We start from the raw sequence: 23,398 nt of genomic DNA, 5'->3' as shown, positions 1-23,398 counted from the left end.
GTTTCTTTAATACATCCCCCATATCTCAGTTGCTGAGTTTAGACTAATTCAGTAGCCTAACTTCTCGTGCTGTGTTGTACTTGAGGCAGTCTTTGCCTGCATGTTAAGTAAACCTTTCTTCATAAATAATCCAGCAATGGTTCTCTCATGTCCAGATACTGATTCTTAATCATGTTTCAAAGGTGACGGGATAGTACATCATCAGGTCTTCTTTCAAACGTTTAATAGTCCAGTGAATGTATTACACAAAGATGAGTGTATGAATGGCATTTATCACAATATGTGTACATACAATAGCTATGAAATTTTATTAATACCTTCAGAAAAATTTACAGAAACTATGCTGAGCAGTTCTTGTGTGTCCAGTCAGCATCACAGTAATTATAAGCATTATGCAATCAAAGGTTCACTTGTTTTCAGAACTAGTAAGGAGAAGCCAAAATTCATTGTGCCACAGTCATTTCAGTGGTTGACTCTATCAGCAGGCTTGTAACTACACAGTTTCTGCAACTCTACTGTGTTTATTCAGGGGGTTGGTGGGGGCCTAGTGGAAGAGGCTTGGGAGTGATAATATTAGAGGGAATGCACACCAAAGTTTTCAAGGTAACCATTACTTTAATGCAGGAAGAAAAGCAAGGAGGGAAAGGGACAAACTGAAATTGAACCAAACTGGCAAAAAAGATCTCTTTAACTAAAATCATTGAATTAAAAGTAATAATTTTGATCTGCTTCCTATCAGAATCAACCCCACCTCTTTCCATCTCCTTCCCCTTCTGCCGTGTCTCCTCCCCAACACAGACACACACACACACACACACGCGCACTCACACACATCCACAAACTTTTTAAAACACACTTGCTTCCTCAGTTTTCCTGAAATGTTAACATAGAAACATAGAAAACCTACTGCACAATACAGGCTGTTCGGCCCACAAAACTGTGCTGAACATGTCTTTATTTAGAATTTACTGAGGGTTAACCATAGCCCTCTATTTTTCTGAGCTCCATGTACCTGTCCAGGAGTCTCTTAAAAGACCCTATCATATCCACCTCCACCACCGTCACCGGCAGCCCATTCCCCACACTCACCACTCTGCGTAAAAAAACTTACCCTTGACATCTCGTCTGTACCTACTTCCAAGCACCTTAAAACTGTGCCCTCTCGTGCTAGCCATTTCAGCCCTGGGATAAAGCCTCTGACTATCTACACGATCAATGCCTCTCATCATTTTATACACCTCTATCAGGTCACCTCTCATCCTCCGTTGCTCCAGGGGAGAAAGGCCGAGTTCACTCAACCTATTCTCATAAGGCATGCTCCGCAATCCAGGCAAAATCCTTGTAAATCTCCTCTGCATCCTTTCTATAGTTTCCACATCCATCCTGTAGTGAGGCAACCAGAACTGAGGACAGAACTCCAAGTGGGGTCTGACCAGGATCCTGTATAGCTACAACATTACCTCTTGGCTCCTAAACTCAATCCCATGACTGAAGGCCAACGCACTGTATGCTTTCTTAACCACAGAGTAAACCTGTGCAGCAGCTTTGAGTGTCCAATGGACTCGGACCCCAAGATCCCTCTGATCCTCCATACTACCAAGAGTCTTACCATTAATACTACATTCTGTCATCATATTTGACCTGCCAAAATGAACCACCTCACACTTATCTGGATTGAACTCCATCTGTCACTTCTCAGCCAAGTTTTGCATCCTATCAATGTTTCGCTGTAAATTCTGACAGCCCTCCATACTATCCACAACACCTCCAATCTTTATGTCATCAGTGAATTTACTAACCCATGCCTCCATGTCCTCATCCAGGTCATTTATGAAAATCACGAAGAGTAGGGGTCCCAGAACAGACCCCTGAGGCACGCCACTGGTGACCAACCTCCATGCAGAATATGACTCGTCTACAACCACTCTTTGTCTTCTGTGGGCAAGCCAGTTCTGGATCCACAAAGCAATGTCCCCTTGGATCCCATGCCTCCTTACTTTCTCAATAAGCCTTGCATGGGGTACCTTGTCAAATGCCTTGCTGAAATCCATATACGCTACCTCTACAGCTCTACCTTCATCACTGTATTTAGTCACATCCTCAAGAAATTTAATCAAGCTCGTAAGGCGTGACCTGCCTTTAACAAAGCCATGCTGACTATTCCTAGTCATATTATGCCTCTCCAAATGTTCATAAATCCTGCCTCTCAGGATCTTCTCCATCAGCTTACCAACCACTGAAGTAAGACTCACTGGTCTATAATTGCCTGGGTTATCTTTTCTCCCTTTCTTGAATATTGGAACAACATCCGCTACCCTCCAGTCCTCTGGAACCTCTCCTGTCCCCATTGATAATGCAAGGATCATCGCCAGAGGCTCAGCAATCTCCTCCCTCACCTCCCACAGTAACCTGGGGTACCTCTCGTCCGGTCCCAGTGACTTATGCAACTTGATGCTTTCCAAAAGCTCCAGCACATCCTCTTTCTTAATATCTACATGTTCAAGCTTTTCAATCCACTGCAAGTCATCCTTACAATCGCCAAGATCCTTTTCCATAGTGAATTCTGAAGCAAAGTACTCATTGAGTACCTCTGCTATCTCCTCCGGTTCCATACACACTTTTCCACTGTCACTCTTGATTGGTCCTCTTCTCTCACTTCTTATCGTCTTGCTCTTCACATACTTGTAGGATGCCTTGGGGTTTTCCTTAATTCTGTTCGCCAGGCCTTCTCATGGCCCCTTCTGGCTCTCCTAATTTCTCTCTTAAGCTCCTCCCTGCTAGCCTTATAATCTTCTAGATATTTATCACTACCTAGTTTTTTGAACCTTTCGTAAGCTCTTCTTCTTGACTAGATTTACAACAGTCTTCGTACACCACGGTCCCCTACCATCCTTTCCTTGTCTCATTGGAATGTACCTATGCAGAACTCCACACAAATATCCCCTGAACATTTGCCACATTTCTTCCATGCATTTCCCTGAGAACATCTGTTCCCAATTTATGCTTCCAAGTTCTTGCCTGATAGCCTCATATTTCCCCTTACTTCAATTAGACACTTTCCTAACTTGTCTGTTCCTATCCCTCTCCATTGGTAAAGGAGAGAGAATTGTGATCACTATCTCCAAAATGCTCTCCCACTGAGAGACCTGACACCTGACCAGGTTCATTTTCCAATACCAGATCAAGTACAGGCTCTCCTCTAGTAGGCTTATCTACATATTGTGTCAAGAGACCTTCTTGAACACACCAAACAAACTCCCCTCCATCTAAACCCCTTGCTCTAGGGACATGCCAATCGATATTTGGGAAATTAAAATCTCCCACCATGACAACCCTGTTGTTATTACAGCTTTCCAGAATCCGTCTCCCTATCTGCTCCTCGATGTCCCTGTTACGATTGAGTGGTCTATAAAAAACACCCAGTAGACTTATTGACCCCTTCCTGTTCCTAATTTCCACCCACAGAGATTCCGTAGACAATCCCTCCATGTCTTCCTCCTTTTCTGCAACCGTGACACTATCTCTGATCAACAGTGCCACGCCCCCACCCCTTTTGCCTCCCTCCCTATCCTTTCTGAAACATCTAAGGCCTCACAATCAAAGTAACCATTCCTGCTCCTGAGCCATCCAAGTCTCTGTAATGGCCACAATATCATAGCTCCAAGTACTGATCCATGCTCTAAGCGCATCCACTTTGTTCATGATGCTTCTGGCATTAAAATAGACCATTCTGCCTATCCATCCTCTCGCACTGTCTCCAAGCTTTCTCTATTTGTGAGCCAACTGCCCCTTCCTCCGTCTCTTCAGTTTGGTTCCCACCCCCCAGCTATCCTAGTTTAAACTCTCCCCAGTGGCCTTAGCAAACCTCCCCGCCAGGATATTGATGCCCCTGGGATTCAAGTGCAACCCGTCCTTTTTGTACAGGTCACTCCTGCCCCAAAAGAGGTCCCAATGATCCAGAAATCTGAATCCCTGTCCCCTGCTCCAATACCTCAGCCACGTATTTATCCTCCACCTCACTCTATTCCTATACTCACTGTCACGTGGCACAGGCAGTAATCCCAAGATGACTACCTTTGTGGTCCTGCTTCTCAAATTCCTTCCTAACTCCCTGTAATCTGCTTTCAGGACCTCCTACCAATATGTACCACAACCTCTGGCTGTTCTCCTTCCCACTTCAGGATATCGTGGACGCGATCAGAAACATCCTAGACCCTGGCACCTGGGAGGCAAACTACCATCCGTGCTTCTTTCCTGCATCCACAGAATCGCCTGTCTGACCCCCTAACTATAGAGTCCCCCATCACTGTTGCCATCCTCTTCCTTTCCCGACCCTTCTGAGCCACAGGGCCAGACTCTGTGCCAGAGGTGCGGCCACTGTTGCTTCCCCCAGGTAGGCCATCTCCCCACAACAGTGCTCAAACAGGAGTACTTATTATCAAGGGGTACAATGACAGGGGTGCTCTGTAGCCTCTGACTCTTGCCCTTCCTTTTCCAGACTGTTTCCCACTTAACTGTCTCCCGAGGCCCTGGTGTGACTACCTGCCTATAGCTCCTCTCTATCACCTCCTCATTTTCCCTGACCAGACAAAAGTCATCAAGCTGCATCTCCAGTTTCCTAACGCAGTCCCTCAGGAGCTGCAGCTGGACACATCTGGCACAGATGTGGCCGTCCAGGAGGCTGGGAGTCTCCCAGACTTCCCACATCTGACACCAAGCACAGAAAACCGGCCTCACACACATTCTTCATGTCTGTATTCTACACAGGCAACCTACTTGGCCTTGCCTTAACTTCTGCCTTTCACCATGGGTGCTGCCTGGTGTGCTGCATGCTCCCAATATTTTATATAATTGTTTCTGGTAAATGAAGACACTATTTAACATTTGGTGCTATTGAAGTAAGACCTCACTGCTTCTGTATTGCTCTAAAGGTACACAGCCCGGTTCCTTAATGTGGCAACAGTTCCTCCTGTGGCAACAAATTGGCCTTGTGATTTCAGTTGCCATTCTCAACTCACCTTATCATCTCATCTCTCATCTCCTGCATCAGTTATTAAATTCATTATTCTGTGCTACGTAATTGTTATTTTTTTCCACATAGTTTATAAATCTGTTATTTTAAAATAAAACTGCAATTTAATTATGATTTTAGAGGGCAGAGTGCAGCTGTGGCTGAAATGAACCTACTGAAAAAAGCTCACACATTAGAAACCTATGGTGTTGATCCACATCCTTGCAAGGTAACTACACAGATTTGATGTTTGTATGCAAATAAACCATTGTAGATGTTTACCACTCTTCTGCTATAATCCGGATACTTATTTTAGTAAGAGAATAGAGACAAGTGCTGAAAATCTGAAATTAAAAAATGCTAAAAAGACAGAGCTGATCAGAGGAGAAAGATTAACTATACTTATTATGAAGTGTTGTACATAAAATTTCTATTGTCTGTTCATATGTATCTGCCCTATTGTATACCTCTACTGTATTATTTGACAGTGAACTGGCAGACCTTTTATTTTTGAATCAATAGAGGGTCTATATGCTTATATCAGTGTAGTCATACAGCACAGAAAAAGGGCCTTAAGCTCACCTTGCCTATGCCAACATTTTTGCATGTCTGCACTTCCCCATATGCCTGTATTAGGACTGCATCGATGTCTTGCCTATATAGGTGTCTGTCTAAATGCCTGTTAAACCTGCTGCTAGTGGACTAGTGGAATTATATGTGATTCCACCACCTCCGTTAGCAGCAAGTTTCACCCTATCAACCACTCTCTGTGCCATCCCCTTGAAAGATTTTTTTTCTTCTCGCCTTGAGCCTGTCTCTATTCTTTTTGGTACTCTATACCATGGGAAGAGATTTTGACTACCTAACATATCTATCTCTCTCGTAACCCTAGTTACTTCTATTTAGTCACCTCTCAGGCTCCTTTGCTCCAGGAGAAACAAGCCTGATCTATTCATTCTCCAACCCCATAACTAAAATTCTCAAATCCAAGGGGATTTTAATTTTACAACTTTATTTCTAGTAAGACAAATTCATAGCCCAAGATCATATTGTACATTGTTATAATGCTTTTCATATCACACCTGAACAAGTTAGCTATGATCTTATTGAGAAAAGGGAACAGGTTTGTGGATCCTTAAAACCTACTTGACCTCTTCCTTTTCTATGTAGCTGCTGTGAAAGCATAGTCTGATGAAAACAGCGTAGTTAAATTATTGTAAAAGGTTGATTGGGTAGTATAATTGGCTGTAGGAATTGCAGGGTGTCGTTAACTTCGTTAACTTCCCGTAGTTTGACCTGAAGCAGGCAGCATTTCAGATTTGCCCTGTCTGTTGGAGGATTTTGCAAAACTAGTGTTGAGGACCATCTCAGTTCCTTGAGTGGCTGCTGTAGGTTCCCTGTAACTCAGAGCTTACAATCAGATAATAAATTTTATAACAGTTTTGAGATACTATACTTAAAACATTTTTTCTCCAGATGACCAAAGGCTGCATTAAAAACCGTGGTAAACTTCCATCATTGACGTTGGCTTTCATTGGGAAAGTTATACTTCCAAGATATGGGAAGTAGTCCACATTTTAGACCATAAGACCATAAGATATAGGAGCAGGATTAGGCCATTTGGCCTGTTAAGTCTGCTTTGCTATTTCATCATGACTGATCCAATTTCCCTCTCAGCCCCAGTCTCCTGCCTCCTCTCTGTATCCGTTCATGCCCTGACTAATCAAGAATCCAGCAAACTCTGCCTTAGATATACATAAAGACTTGGCCTCCACGGTTGTCTGTAGCAAAGCATTCCACAGATTCACCACTCTGTGGCTAAAGAAATTCCTCCTCATCTCCTTCAGTCCTGCCGAAGGGTTTTGGCCCAAAACGTCGACTGTACTCTTTTCCACAGATGCTGCCTGGCCTGCTGAGTTCCTCCAGAGTTTTGTGTGTGTTGCTTGGATTTCAGCATCTGTAGATTTTCTCTTATTTGTGATTTGATTCCTCCTCATCTCCATTCTAAAAGGATGCCCCTCTATTCCGAGGTTGTGTCCTCTGGCCCTAGACTCTCCCACCGTAGGAAACGTCCTCTCCACATCCATTCTATCAAGGCTTTTCAGCATTCGATAGGATTCAATTAGGTCACCCCTCATTCTTCTGAATTCTGGTGAGTAGGGGCCCAGAGCCATCAAATGGTCTTGATAAGCCATTCAATCCTGGAGCTATTTTTACCTCAAAGGAGGTTCACGATAATTTTCATGGGTTTTGTCCACACAGAAGGAAACTATTCAGCCCAGTGGAGCGATAGTAGCTCTGAACAATGCAATCTCTGACATCCCATTCCATCGCATTAAGTTCTCTCCAACATCCCCAACAATTACCCTTTGATTTTACTATCACTTACCTGTACTAAGATGGAATTTATAGAAGCTACTTAAACTACCAGCATATCTTTGGGACCGTGGAGCTGGGCACTTGGTAAAAATCCTCATAGTCACGGGATTATTGCACCTAACATCAAGATCGAGCCTGGTCCTTGGAGCTATGAGACAGCAGGACCAATTGTTGTATCACCATGCTGCCCCAGTGGGCTGTAGGAATTTTAACTTAGCCCAGAAATTACAAAATCCTTGTAGTAGGAGCCAATAGAAAGTAACCCGCAACTAACATGAAGGTAGTTGCTGATCCTGTGAAATAGCTCCAGCAAGGGACCTTCCTGTTGTTGAGTAAATGCTCAGTTGTGTGCAGGTTAAGAGAAGGAGCACTAAATTCTGGTTTTACACTCATTCAGAGTGTTCCAGATGAACTGATGTCTCGATATGCTTGCTGTGCATACTTCAGTAGATGTCATTGTTGCATGCACTGACTCCATTATCGATATGGTTCATGGTGTTCCTCGCACTCCAAAGGACTTGGCTAACTTTGGTTCTCATGGCGGAACCAAGTTAGTAGCTAAAGGTTAGGCTGGAGTAAACTTTAATTTATATAGCATGTAAATACAATTACAGTGAATTCCGGTTAACTGGGACACATAGAAACGTCTACATTTTGGCCCAATTAAGCAGCTGCCCCAATTATCCAAAATCTCATAGAAATAGTTAGAAAGATGTAAGAAGACAATCTACTGTTTAATTGGGTAACAAATTATGCATTTGAATGAAATACAGAACAAATTAGAACACTTCGAATACTACTGCTGGTTGACGATGACAGGAAACCTGTGCAGGAGAGTTTTTAAAGTCATTGCACTGGGGCAGTTCCACTCTCAACCTCAGATGTTCGGGTCCACTGGTATGAGTAGACGTCACAACTGGGGTCTTCCCTGGTTACAGTGGATGACCCTGGCTGCTTCTGTACCTCGTCATGCACTTTGTTCTCCATGGAACATTGCAGAACTAACTTCCTGGCTGTTGGATCTCACTGTGGATCTCACCCACGCAGTCTGCTGGAGCCGACTTTGCGTGCTGCGACAGGCATGTCCCTATCCTACTGGGGTATGAGACCCCCAGCAACCCTCTCCTGGTTTTAGCCCGCCTGTCGATGCAGTGAACCGTGGTGTGGCCACCGTCATATGCAAACAGCTACTTGGAGCGACAGGTAAGAGCTAAATGTCCAGCGTGGACAAAAGGTAACATTGAAGATGATTGTCAATACCTTGAAAGTCTTCGTAGTTCCTAACCTGTTGAAGTAGTGAAATTGGTTTGTTTTCACTCCTGGCCATTTCTGGCATCTCCATGCCTCAGTGCTTGAAAACACAGTGAGCAAAACAGTTCTGAATTGTCCTTCTACTTATTTCTCACCAACTATCAGTAAAAAAGATAACTCAATTTTGAACACAAACACATGCAAATTATGCTATCTAAATTCTGTTCACTCTAAGCACGGTGCATCCTCTAACTGCCACAGGAGTGCACGCAACTGACACGAGCTAGAACCTGTTCAGCAAGTCTCCTGCCCCAATTAAGCGTCATAGTGTCCAAAATAAATGAATGGAATCCTGGCAATTTTCTTGATTAGCTTTTGTGCTTTAAGAGTTGTCCAAAATAAGCAGCTGCCCTGATTAATCAATGGCCCAATTAACCGGAATACACTGTATTACAAATAAATTAGAGTGCAGGCTTGTTGTGATGCATGAGAGCTCTTACACCCACTATGATGTATGTGGTTAACATCTTTATTAGAAATGATGAGAAAACGATGGATAAGTACAATATAAAATTGAATCATAAATCCATTGAAATGTTCTTTGAAATGGAACTGCAAATATGTTTTGTAGTGAAGAAATTTATAAACAAATGATTATGTTTCCTATGGTCTGCAGATGATCTTTAGTTCATTTGTATTTGAACCTAAATCTTTCTAAGTTGATTTAAATGCTCAGTTTGTTGGGTAATTTTGATTGAACAGTTTGGCATTTTAGAGTACTGCAGAAAAGCAGCTCACACAGTTTCTAATAATAAGGTGCTCATTGATGAACCTTGTAAAGATATGTGAGATTTTTATTACAATGTCCCATTTTATATTACCTGATTGATTGGGCATTTAATACCATCTTGTTCTACTATCACTTATTTTTGGAATCAATTGATTTGTTTCTACTCTCACTACGCAGAACTGCATGGGGAAAGCAGTCAGCCTTAAGTAACCTTATCTTAACTTCATTTTGCTTTGTAGGCATTTCTCAGTTGTGCAATAGATGTTTTACCTCAGCTTAGCTTTCTCTGTTAATAACACTTACTTCCCACCATTGAGGACTACCATTATTAACCCATAAGTCTCATTACCACCCACTGCTCTAAGTATTAATTTCCTTCACTACTGGCGCTCAGTGTTTAGAGTGTAACTGTAGCAACCTGCACTGTAGTTACCTAGGCTGCTCCAGAGGAATATCCCAAGCTCAGTGTCTCCACCACGAGGAACAGCAAGGGCAGTGAGTGTACGATGATGCTAATACTTGCAGGTTTCCCTCCATGTTGCATGTTGACAAAGAAGTAAGACTGCTGTTCCTTCATGATTGTTGGGTCTAAATTCTGGAATCTGTACTCCACAGGGAGGGGAAGGGGGTGTACTTTCATCAGAAGGACTGCAGTGGTTCAGTAAGTGGACTCACCTTCTCAAGTGCAGTTAGAGATGGGCAGTAAATGCTGATCTTACCTTGAACATAAATCCAGTGAAAATGGATTCAGATTGGTCACTTCCTTTCCTAGATAAGCAACTGTTGAACAGAGGAGAAAGTGGGAAACAAAACAAAACTGCAGATGATGGAAATCCAAAGTAAAAGTAGAAAACACTGGAAATACTCAGCAGGTCAGGCTGTGTATGTGGGAAATGAAACAGCGTTAAAGTTTTGTCAGAACTGGGAAGCAGCGAAGAGAAGCTTGCAAGGCTGGAGGGAGGGTACTGCAGTTGGGGCGGGGGTGTCTCTGATGGGGTAAAGTCATGGTAAGCATGGGGATTAACTGTAAACAAGGTTATCAAATCAGCATGAATGGGAGTGGTTAGGGAGTGAGGGCATAGGCAAAGGAACCTAGTGAAAAATGTAGAAGCTGCAAAATGTAGAGCTGGTTAATGTACCTGGCAAGTCAGGCCACTGTGTCCTCCACTTTCAGAGACAGATATTGCCTTGCCAATGTCAGATGGACAATTTACGACAGGTTACCTGAAATTGTAAAATTCAATGTTGATTGCAATGTTGATTCAATGTTGATTGACAGAAGATGAGCTGCTGTGCCTCGAGTTTGAGTTGAGTTTCGCTGTTGTGCTACAGGAGGCCACAGACTGATATTTCAGGGTGAAAGTGGGATGAGAGTAAACAGGAAATGTGATTCTGTTTATAATTACTGTTCTATAGCTTTTGCTGAGTATGCCCGCTGAAAAAGAATCTCAGGGTTGTGTGTGGTGACGTGTATGTACTCTGATAATAAATTTTACTTTGAACTTTGAAAAGTCGTCCCTGTGGATTGAACACAGGTATACTGCAAAGTGGTCACCAAATCTCCAGAGTAGAAGAAACCACTCTGTGAGCACGGAAAGCAGTACAGGCCTTCCATTTTCACACATCAGTCGATTTGGTCCATAAGTGAGAAAATAACACAAAAATCACTCAGTAATATAACTGTAATTCTCTGAAGGCGGCAGGAATTGAGGAGAGCATTCTATTGAATGCAGAGGCTGGTGAGGGTGAGGACCAAGAAAATATATCCTTATTCTTAACCAATGGAGTCAGGCTGACAGAAGAGTTGCAGGAGATGGATGAGATACCCACAGGAGCTTTGTTCACAATGGTAGAGGGAAAGCAATGGTCAGGGAGAAGGAACACGTTTCAGAGACAGATGTATAGAAATTTTAATCTTTGAAACAAATACAAATGGAGACAGAGAAATTGGAAGAAAAGAATAGAATCCTTAGAGGAGGCTGGGTGGAAAGAAAAATAATAGCTTTGGGACTTAGTAGGATTGAAGTCGATTATTAAGGATGAGGTGCCAGGGCACTTGGAGGCACATGATAAAATAGGCTGTAATCAGCATGGTTTCCTTAAGGGAAAAGCTTGCCTGACAAGTCTGTTGGAATTCTTTAAAGAAATTACAAGCAAGATAGACAAAAGAGAATTGGTTGATGTTGTGCACCTGGATTTTCAGAAGGCCTTTGACAAGGTATCACACATGAGGCTACTTAACAAACTATGAGCCCATGGTATTACAGGAAAGATTCTAGCATGTTAAAAGCAGTGGCTGATTGACAGGAGGCAAAGAATGGGAATAAAGTGAGCCTTTCTGGCTGGCTGTCTGTGACTAGTGGTGTTCCACAGGGGTCTGTGTTGGGAATGATTCTGTATGTCAGTGATTTGGATGATGGAATTGGTGGCTTTGTTGCAAAGTTTGCAGATGATATGAAGATAAGTGGGGGCAGGCAGTTTTGAAGAAATAGAGAGACTACAGAAGGACTTAGACAGCGTAGGAGAAAGGGCAAAGAAATGGCAGATGGAATACAGTGACAGGAAGTGTATAGTCTTGCACTTTGGTAGAAGAAATGAAAGGGCTGATTTTCCAAATGGAGAGGAGATACAAACTTGCAAGTCCTTGTGCAGGACTCTCTAAAGATTAATTTGCAAATTGAGTCTGTGGTAAGGAAGGCAAATGTGATATTAGCATTCATTTCAAGATGACTAGAATTAAAAAAGCAAGGATGTAATGCTGAAACTTTATAAGGCACTGATGAGGCCTTACTTGTGTATTGTGAGCAGGTTTGGGCCCCTTATCTTAGAAAGGATGTGCTGAAACTGGAGAGGGTACAAAAGAGGTTCACGAAAATGATTCTAGGATTGAATGGCTTGTCATGTGAAGAGCGTGTGATGGCTCTGGGTCTGTATTTACTAGAATTCAGAAGGATGAGGGCTGACTTCATTGAAACCTAAAGAATGGTGAAAGGTTTTGATAGAGTAGATATGGAGAGAATATTTCCTGTGGTAGTAGAGTCTAAGACCTGAGGACGCAGCCTCAGAAAAGCGGGGTATCCTTTTAGAACTGAGATGAGGAAGAATTTCCTTAGCCATAGCGTGGTGAATCTGTGGAATTCTTTGCCACAGGCAACTGTGGAGGCTAAGTCTTTATGTACATTTGAGGCAGAGGTTGGTAGACTCTTGATTAGTCAGAGCATGAAGGGATATGGGGAGAAAGCAGGAGATTGGGGCTGAGAGGTAAAATGGATCAGCCGTGATGAAATGGCGGAGCAGGCTTGATGGGTCAAAATGGCCGAAGTCTGCTCCTATACCGTATGGTCTTATGTAATGGATACTTGTAGCTAGCCTCGCTCCTGAGATGGAGACAGACATCTAGAGAATGTAGAGAAGAGTCAGAGATAGATCATGTGAAGGCAAGAGTAGGGATGAAGCTAATATCTAAAGTAATAAAATTGTCGAGTTCTACATGTTCAGTTGCTGCATCAGTATAGACATGTATGTACAAGAAAAACAGTTGAAGGAGTGGGCCTGGGTAGAATTGAAACATAGACCATTTCACATACTCCACAAAATTATAGGTATGGCCTGGTCCCATACGAGTGTCCATTGCTACTGCACCTATGGCCTGGAGAAAGTGAGTGGAGCTGTAAGAGAGATTATTCAATAGGAGAACATATCCAGCCAGGCAAATGGATGTGCTGGTAGAATGGAACTGGTTGGATCTATGCTAAAGCATGCCTTATGAGAATAGGTTGAGTGATCTTGGCCTCTTCTCCTTGGAGCGACGGAGGATGAGAGGTGACGTGATAGAGGTGTATAAGATGATGAGAGGCATTGATTGTGTGGATAGTCAGAGACTTTTTCCCAGGGCTGAAATGGCTAACACAAGAGGGCATGGTTTTAAGGTGCTTGGAAGTAGGTACAGAGGGGATGTCAGGGGTAAGTTTTTTACGCAGATTGGTGAGTGTGTGAAATGGGATGCTGGTGATTGTGGTGGAGATGGATACAATAGGATCTTTTAAGAGACTCCTGGACAGGTACATGGAGCTTAGAAAAATGAAGCGCTATGGGTAACCTGAGGTAATTTCTAAAATAAGTACATGTTTGGCACAGCTTTGTGGGCCGAAGGGCCTGTATTGTGCTGTAGTTTTTCTGTGTTCCTGTGTTTAAAGTGAGATGTGAGGAACCCTCAAACCATCAAGATTTAGGATGGATACGTAAAGGGTTTGTACAGTCATGGTAGAGATAATTCTGCTGGGATCAAGCAAATGCAAATGTTCAAAGAGACAGAGACCATCAAAAGAGTTATGGATATTAATGGGAAGGGACTGGACCAGAAGAGCACCAGTGTCAAGGTAGGAAGACATATGTCTGGTGGGGCAAGAGCAGGCTGGAACAATGGATCTACCAGAGCAGTTCTGCCTGTGGATTTTGGGCAAAGATAGAATGGGCTGTGCAGGACCGGGGCACTTTAAGATAGGAAAAGTAAACTTGGGAAGGGGAATGTCAGAAGCCTCTTTGATGCTTTTGGATAGGCCTGTAAGTGGACATCTAAAAAACTGGAGGTCACTGTAGGACGTGAACTCCATGTTATCTGTAGGTATATGGTGAAATAAAACTTTCATAAATGACTGCTCCATAAAAGAGACTCAAGTGACTTTTTATTTTTGTGACAAAGATGGAGCTCTATCATATGATTTTTGCAGAACCTTTTGAAACCTTCTGAACACCTTAGCAGACATTGAACAGTTTACTATTTTGAATATTTTAGACTTCATTCCATTTTGTTTGTCTTGACCTTGTTTTCATTATATCACTTGTTTTTTTCTATTCTTGTTCCATTTGTACAAAATACTTTCAAGTGAGTCCTAAGGATTACTAAACTAAATAACTAAAACCATTGTCATGAGACTTTAGAATACATTTACATCTCTAAATCTATTCACCCTAATGTTTAAATGTTAGATAAATTCCAGTAAAAGTAACTGAAGATGCTTAATTAGTAACTAACCTGTTCACCTAGAATCATTAAATACATTACAATCTAAAACCAAATTTAAGTCTCCCATCCATAACTCATTTTCCCTTTACTCCTAAACCCAGCCAGTGTTTTCGTGCAAACAGGCCGCCGTAACTTCTCCAGAAGTGCGGCGGAGAGGGACCAGCTCCGAGGAAATCCCCAGCCAGTGTTTCCAGCATTCTGTAAGTTACTCTTTAAAATTTAGGTTTCACATTTTATCAAATGCAGTACATGCCGATTCTGATAATTATTTCCAATGACTTCTCTGCATTTTCAAAAATAGGCTGACAGGCACATCAGTTCATCTCTTTATAAAACATGGATCAAATGTGACCTTCCTGCCTCCTCAATCCCTGAATACTTTTTTATTCATGAAACATGAACCTCACGACATTAAGCTTATTGCCCTAGGTTTGAATGTCTTCAGACAATGATAAGACAGTAGAATTCATTTCTTTTTGGAAATAAATAAATATTTTGTTAATTTTGAAACTCAACAACCCAGTTCCAGAGCTTAGAACTAGGGAAATTGGCTTCAGAGTATTTGCCCTTCCAAACCTACGAATTGCTTATGTATCAGTGAGAAGACCTTCAGTTTGTATGACACAGAATGTAATCAGCTAAAGTTTATGTATTGTTATTTACAGCAGTTTTGCTAACACAAAAGTGAACTATTTATTCCTAAATTTATTTGTTTTGTTAACCTATCTTATCTCCTATCCAAAATACTTTAATCTTGCATAACAATCTCTGATGTGTCACATTATTAAGTGTCTTCTGAAAGAGGAAATGCACTGTATCGTTATCTATATGGCTAGTTAAAGATTTAGTAATTTGTAATAGTTTGTCAAATTTTTTCTTTAACCAGATTGTTATTATTTTGTGTCCTGATGCAAGAATCCTAATAACAAGTTCAAGAATTTTGCCTGTTTTTTCTCTCTCCTTTTTTGAATATTTCTTTCATATTTCAAATTTTACAATCCACAGTGAACCATCGTAAAATATGGGGAAATGCAACAGTTAAAATATTTATCATCTCCATAGCACCCTCTTTTAAAATTACAGGCCAGCCTTCTACTCCAAGGGTTTAATCAGCTTTTATTCTCAGTAATTTCCCTTGTACAAACGTACATTTTGTTTAGTAACACTAAATTCCTCTCACTCATAAAACTGTTTCGGACTATTTTAGATACGATTTTTGTACTTTCTGCCTTTTCTATTGTTTCTAAAAGTCTCTAGTGATCAGAGACATTTCCAGACAGATATAGAGCTTTTACAAAATTAAGCAATATAAAGAAACAAAAAATATAATTTGAAACCACATTAAAATTATGCAAATTAATTAAAACAATGGTATTCATTAAAATATACTAAATAAACTTAATTTGCATTTTGTGAAGTTTTGAGACCCCATTCACTTGAAAAAGAATTTCAGGATGTATACTGTATACATTTCTCTGACATTAAATGTACCGGTTGAAAAGGGCTACATTAGACGTGCTTTGACTAGTGTGAAGCAGCTGAACCTGACATGAAGTATGTCAGGCCACACTGCCTATTATATAATAGAATAACCTTGCCCATTCCCCTCCCACTGCAACCAAGACTTTGTAGTGTCCAGAACAGGAGTGTTCAAGGACATCTTCAATGTCTCACTGCTACAGTCAGAGGTTTCCACCTGCTTCAAAAGGATGACAATCATACCAGTGCCCAAGAAGAGTAGGGTGTGCTTAATTGGTAGCTATGACTATTGCTCAGTGGCACTCACATCTGTGGTGATGAAGTGGTTAGAGGGATTAGTCATGGCTAGAATCATCTCCTGCTGAAGCAAGGACCTGGAGCCGCTCCAATTTGCCGATCACCACAGTAGGTCTGCAGCAGACGAAATCTCACTGGCTTTCCGCTTGGCCTTGTGTCACCTGGACAACAGCAATACCTATGTCAGGCTGCTGTTTATTGACCACAGCTTAGCATTTAACACAATCATTTCTAATCAACAAGCTCCAAAGCCTGTCCCTTTGTACCTTCCTCTGCAACTGGCTTCCTCACTGGGAGACCATAGTCAGTGTGCATCAGGAATAACATTTCCTCATCACTGACAGTCGACACTGGTACACTTCAAGGAAGTGTGCTTAGCTCACTACTCTGCTCTCTTTACACCCACAATTGTGCGGTTCTGCGCAGTTCAATCACCATCTATACAGTAAATTTGCCGCCGGCACAACTATTGTTAACAGAATTTCAGATGGCGATGAGGAGGCCTGCACGAACAAGATACATCAGCTGGTTGAGTGGATTCGCAGCACAACATTGCACTCAACGTTATACGAGTAAGGAATTGGTTGTGGACTTCAGGAAGGAGAAGTCGAAGAAACCAGTCCCCATCGAGGGATCGGAAGTGGAAAGAGTGAGCAATTTCAAATTCCTTAATGATAGCATCTCTGAGGATCTATCCTGGGCCCAACATATTGATACATTTACAGAGAAATCACAACAATGGCTGTATTTCACTAGGAGTTTGAGGAGATTTGGTATGTCACTGTAGACACTTGCAAATTTCTACAGATGTACCATGGAGAGCTTTCTAACTTGTTGCGACATGTCTGGTATGGAGGGGCCACTGCACAGGGTCAGAAAAAGCTGCAGAAAGTTGTAAATTCTGCCAGCTGTATCAAAGGCACTAGCCTCTCCAGCATCCAGAACATCTTCAAAAGGCTTTGTCTCAAAAAGGTGGCATCCAGAACATGCCCTCTTCTCATTGCTACCGTCAAGGAGGAGGTATATGAGCCTGATAACACACGCTCGATGTTTCAGGAACAGCTTCTTCCCCTCTCCCATTGGTTTTCTGAATGAACAAGGAACCCATGAATACTACCTCAGTAACTTTTTTTCCCCCTCTTTTTTCTGTAATTTATTTTTTATATACTTATTGTATTATATTTTTATTATGTAGTGCAATGTACTCTGCCACAAAACAATAAATTTCGCAACATATGCCAATGATATTAAAGCTGATTCTGGGGAGCAGGGGAGTGGTGGTAAGATGGCTAGTTAACATGCTAAAATAAATAAATTAAACCTACTTTCAAAATAGTAGAGCAAGAAATGTAGGAAAATCTTAAGTACCTTTTTTTATGGAGCCACCAGCTAAATCTGCATGGTCTAGTGCACCATCTCTCTGTGTAACTGTTCAACCTAGTTTATTGTATAAAAACTTACATTATATCACCCTTGGTTTTTTTTTAAGAAGGAAAGTATTGAATCAAATTCAGTCATTCATGATATTTATTATTACTTCTCAGTTCTGATATCAATATTGCAAGTTTAATTTAGTTGAATGAACTTAAATTAAAAGCTGCATTTGCCAATCAGTGCAAATGGAATCTACACATTAATCAAAACTTAGGATTTGATATTGATGTCATATGAAGGGAAGAGTATTCTATATCAGTATTCTATGTTCTCTGTGTTTGACAATATGGTAATCAGAATTTTACTATGTTGCCTAGTTTCTAATTATATTTTGATTCATGACGACTCATGATTTCATGTCAAAAAAGCCAACTAAAAATACAGGAAATTTTCTATTCATTCAACATCTAAATGTCCTGGAGTTGAATAGTTTGATAACAATTTTGTACTTATTAGTATGTGAAAAAATTAAATTTGGAGAAAGTTTGTAGGGAAAAAAATCAGATTTAGAGAAAGTTTGTGAAAATTTCACTGTTAATTTGCTAAGAATCTATTTCTGACAATAGAATAACTACAGAGGTTTATGCTACTGGGTATTATTGAATTCACCTGCAATCAGTATAGAGGTTTATGCTACTGGGTATTATTGAATTCACCCAATCAATCTTCTCTGGGTTCAGTGAGGGGGAACGGACATGTGGTGTATGTAGATTAACCCTACATTTGAAACAGTGGGTACAATAACTTACTGAGGAAAATTTTAGGCCTTTATAGGATATAATCTTTTGAAAGATTGTGACTATTTGTCTTTTACCTTTTAAGGATTCTTCGGGAGCTACAGCTTTCATAGGGTTCACTGCCACAGGTTTTGTCGTGTTCCAAGGGAATAAACGGATCCACCTCCTAAAATGGTAAACATTACTAGCTTCTATCTGGGGATTGAAGAACATATTAATTAGCAATACCTGTATTTATATCTGTATATATTTCACTTGAGTATGACATTGTTTTATATTTTACTGCCAATAAGGTGAACCAAAATCCCCTTGTGCTACTGGGGTTTGTATTGTAAGAAATGTTTTATCTGTGGCATAATTGTGGTATAACAGGTCATGAAGCCAAAAACTTTTATATGTACAAGGAATTCAGTTGGCATTATACCCACATAAATGGATCTGGGATTTATTTTCCGCTTCATGATAAGTGGTTTTATTGGCAAATATTTTTTCATATCTCCTTGTATTGATATTAGACATAAGGGTCATTGATTGCAGAGCATTCCCAGTTTAGATACATCATTAGACTACCCTGACACCATCGAACCAAAGGCTCTCAGATCAGGTTATGGTACCGTCTGGGTTGGATGAAGAATGAGCTGAATCTCAGCGTTGTGGTTGCCAAAGGAAATAATACAGTTGGCAATGAGTGGAGAAGTGAAAGGATTATCATTCTTTTAAAATGAGAAATAAGTGGAGTTACAATTGAGATGTTTAAGGTGAATAAAGAGTTTGATACAGCTGAGAAAGCAACTGTTTTCTCTGGTGAATACGTTTAGAACATCATCCTAAAGTTAGGAATAAGCTGTTCTAGGTTAGTTAGAAAACCATTACTAAAAAGTTGGTGGGAATCTGCATTTCTTTCCCCATACAGCCGTTGATGCTGAATTAATTGCAAATTTCAAAACTTCTGTTCAACAATAGAGTTCTGTTACAATGTAAAGAGTGCTGATGAAATTAAGATAATAGTTAGGTGTATTCAAACTAAATGCAGAAAGTGTCTTGGGAAGGCCTGTACTGCTTTTATGTGGATTATGAAATACTGTACTGGAAAGTGTTGGAGGTCAGATAGTGATGCGTTTTGGCTCCTTATCCACTGATTGACTCAGCAGTGAATGAAATGCCAGTTCCTGCTCATTCCAACATGAAGAGCTGAATACTTTGCATTTGGCCCCTTGGCTGTACATGAGCCATGGCAAGTGGATCTGGTTTGTCCCTATTCATTCAAATATGGCTTTGTCCCTCAGTGAACCTATAGATTACTTTTTAACTTACTCATTAATGGCAATGTACATAAGGTAAAATGTTTCAATATATTAGCTTTCAGTTATTAAATGACATGGATTTTCTGAAACATTTATAAATAGCGGAAAATAGGAAAATCTACTAGCCTTCAGATTTCTGAACAGTTTGTGAACCTCATTATTTATCTTTGCATATTTATTTTATAACTTTTAGTAGTTTTTATGTCTTGCACTTTATTGCTGACACTACAAAATTCACGGTATGCATTCGTGATACTAAATCTGATTCTGGGAAATGTTTTTGACAATCTAAACTATCTTTTAGAATGATCCCAGAATCGGGATCGACCTCTGGGATATTGGGAACTCTGCATCCCCATGGATATTGAGGGAGAAGCAAATGCATTGTGTGGTCTGGGCAACCATAATATGGTCTAGTGCAACGCATACAAAATGCTGGAAGAATTCAGCAGCTCAGGCAACATCTATGGAAATGAATACACAGTCGACATTTTCAGGCCAAGACCCTTCTTCAGGACTAGTGTTTTCTTGATAAATAATACTAAAATTTTTGGAAATAGGCTTGATAGCATCTCTAGAGAAAAATAGAATTAAGCAGTCGATTACTTTTTTTGATACAAGCTTGATGAAGAGATGTTGTCCAGAAAGATTAACTCACTTTCTCTTTCTATGTTTGCAGCCTGCTCTTTTGAGTCCTTTCAGCATCTTCTGCTATTAATTTAGATAATGGGCATTCAATATTTTTGTCTTTCATATTTATGATCTGCAAATCAATAATGCATTTTAATGAATTTTGTAGTGAGTTTGTGGTTTAGTAGTACAATTCTTCCTATTTTGTTTTTTTTCCTTTTCCAGGTCTGATGTCAGCAAATTGAAGTTCAGTGGGAAGACATTCCATGTTCATGGCCTTCAGAAAGAAGTCAGACATTACTTTTTGTTCATGTACCTTTATTTGAAAAAGACAAAAACAGACATTATAGAGCACTAGTTGACCAGCTTCCTCTGTGTAAAGTCCTTTAGCATGTCACTTACCATTTATAATATAACATATTGAGTTGTTGGTTACATCTGCAAATATGAGATCATGCTTTCCTCCTCCACAAATTATTATTAAATCTCCACCTGTTTCTGTCAACCAGGTTGGTGCATTGGGGTTTTGTCCTATTTACCTCATATTTTGGATAATATAAATGGCAGAAATTGGCAGCAACCTATCACTGTGTGTATGCAGTAATTGTCATTTTAACCAAGAAGTTAATGTGGTGGGGTTAATCATCAGCACTTACTGAATTGTGGATGCAGCGGTGCCATGAGAAAAGCAGGATGCTGTTTAATTATTGCACACAGCCTTTTTCAATGAAACACATCAGAAACCTAATGACCTTCACTTGGCTAAAAAGTAGTCCTATAATCAGCCTCACATCCAGGCTGTTCCTGGCATGAAAGAGTAAATGACTTGTAATACCCCAGATGCACAAATATCCTGAAACATTTTACAAATATGTATTATTTTTCTGGTTGACATATTAAGTCCTAAAAAGTGGAGCTACAGCCGCTGCAGCCTTCATTAGGTTAAATGTAGCTTAATCTTTCACCTGAAGTACAACTACAGCTAACAGCAGGTATATATTTCTTTGGATATACAGTACTCAAACTTTAATATGCTTTAAAATTAGTTTGCTGCATTGTGGCATAAATAAGTAGCTTTGAATGTAGGAAGAAAATGTAAGTGAACTAATGACAAGAAACATTTGGATTATTCAAAGGAATTACATTAAACCAGGACAACGGGATCATTAATTAGGTACAATACTACATTGTGCTATGAATTTGAACTAGCTGAGGCCTTAAGGGGATCAGGAATAAATATTTCTCCCACAAGTATGTAGTGGATCATATCCAGAGGATTTGGGTCAGGTACTGTCCGGGGCAGTACATAACATATTTAAGTTGTGATGGGGAAGAAGATGGAGGCTTGTTAAATTGGTAAAGCATAGTGACTTCAGCCTGTACTCTCCATGCAAAACTGGGGTTTAAAGTTACAAATAAGTAACCTTTGAGGCAAGATGGTAACCGTCAATTTACATACAACTCTGAATCTAGAAGATTGGTAGTTCAATAAAGAGAATCTCCTGTTATTCAATTGGATCTTAATTTTCTGTTTTATGTGATCCACAATAGTTTTTTTGATTAATTTTGAAAAAATTCTGCTGTAATCTAAACAGAATAATACAATAACTTCAATGTTATGAATGACATAATAACAAATCAGATGCATGAAGTTACAGTCACTGTGAGTTAGGAAACAAATAATACATGTCTCATGGTGTTGTTTCTTCATTATTTCATTTCATGAAAATGGTGTTTTCTGGTGGAGAGCCATATTGGGTGGAAAGGTCTTAGATCCAGTTGCTGGTCTGAGCAACAACAGTACACAAAAGAATTAGCTTCAGTTTCGACCAGAAAAGGAGTGGTAAAAAACAACCAGTGATTTCAAATTTGATCAAAGTTTAGAGTAAATTTATTATCAAACAACATGTGTATATTTCAGCGTATACAACCCTGAGATTCATTCTTGTGGGCATACACTGTAAAAACAGGAAATACAATAGAATCAATGAAAGACCATACCCAACAGGACAAACAACCAATATACAAAAGCCAACAAACTGTGCAAATACAAAAACCAGAAAAAAGTAATAATAATAATTTTAAAAAACAGTAAATATTAAGAACATGAGTTGAAGAGTCCTTGAAAGTGAGTCCATAGATTGTAGGAATGTTTCAGTGATAGGTTGAGTAAAGTTATCTCCTCTGCTTCAAGGTTGAGGGTTAATAGCTGTTCCTGAACCTTGTGGTGTGGGACCTGAGGTTCCTGTACAATATTCCTGATGGCAACAGGGAGAAAGGAGCATGACCTGGATGGTAGGGGTTCTTGATGATAGATGCTGCTTTCCTACGACAGTGCTCTGTGTAGATGTACCTAGCAGTAGGGAGGGCTTTACCAGTGATGGACTGGGCCATATCTGCTACTTTTTGTGGGAGTTTCCATTCAAGGGAATTGGTGTTTCTATACCAGGCTATGATGTAACCAGTCAATATACTCTCCACCGCACATCTATAGAAAGTTGTCAAAGTTTTTGATGATATGCCGAATCTTCACAAACTTATAAGAAAGTAGAGGTGCTGCACTGCTTTCTTCATAATGGCACTTACATGCTGGACCCAGGATAGGTCCTGTGAAATTATAACACTGAGGAATTTAAAGTTGCTGACCCTTTCCACCTCTGATCCCCTAATGAGGACTGGCTCATGGACCTCTGGTTTCCTCCTCCTGAAGTCAGTAATCAGCTCATTGGTCTTGTGAGAGCTTGTTCTTGTGGCACCACTCAGCCAATCTTCAATCTCCCTCCTGATTCATTTCCCCTTTGATTCGGCCAATGACAGTGGAAATAAGGTATCGGAGCTGTGCTTAGCCATACAGTCATGAGTGTAAGGCGAGTAGATCAGGGCTAAGCACCCAGCCTTGTGGTGCACCTGTGCCAATAGAGGTTGTGGAGGAGATGTTGCTGCCAATCTGAACTGACTGGAGTTTGCAAATGAGGAAATTGAGGATCAGTTACATATGGAAGTATTGAAGCTCAGGTCTAGAATCTTACTGATTAGTTTTGAGGGGATGATAGTATTGAA

The 23,398-nt window shown here is 40.4% G+C and overlaps 1 protein-coding gene across 1 annotated transcript in view; it reads left to right on the top strand.

Moving 5' to 3' along the window:
* Positions 1–23,398, top strand: part of frmd3 (FERM domain containing 3) — a 168,889-nt gene that overhangs the window by 117,856 nt on the left and 27,635 nt on the right. The window contains exons 7-9 of the mRNA XM_072281086.1: positions 5,153–5,240; positions 18,490–18,578; positions 20,564–20,627. Coding sequence (XP_072137187.1) covers positions 5,153–5,240; positions 18,490–18,578; positions 20,564–20,627 — 241 coding nt within the window. The remainder of the gene's footprint in view (positions 1–5,152; positions 5,241–18,489; positions 18,579–20,563; positions 20,628–23,398) is intronic.

This window comes from Mobula birostris, chromosome 17 (genome assembly GCF_030028105.1).
Source record: "Mobula birostris isolate sMobBir1 chromosome 17, sMobBir1.hap1, whole genome shotgun sequence".
NCBI lineage: Eukaryota > Metazoa > Chordata > Chondrichthyes > Myliobatiformes > Myliobatidae > Mobula > Mobula birostris.
Note: the sequence above shows the minus strand (reverse complement) of the source record. Positions and strands in the feature narration are given on the sequence as shown.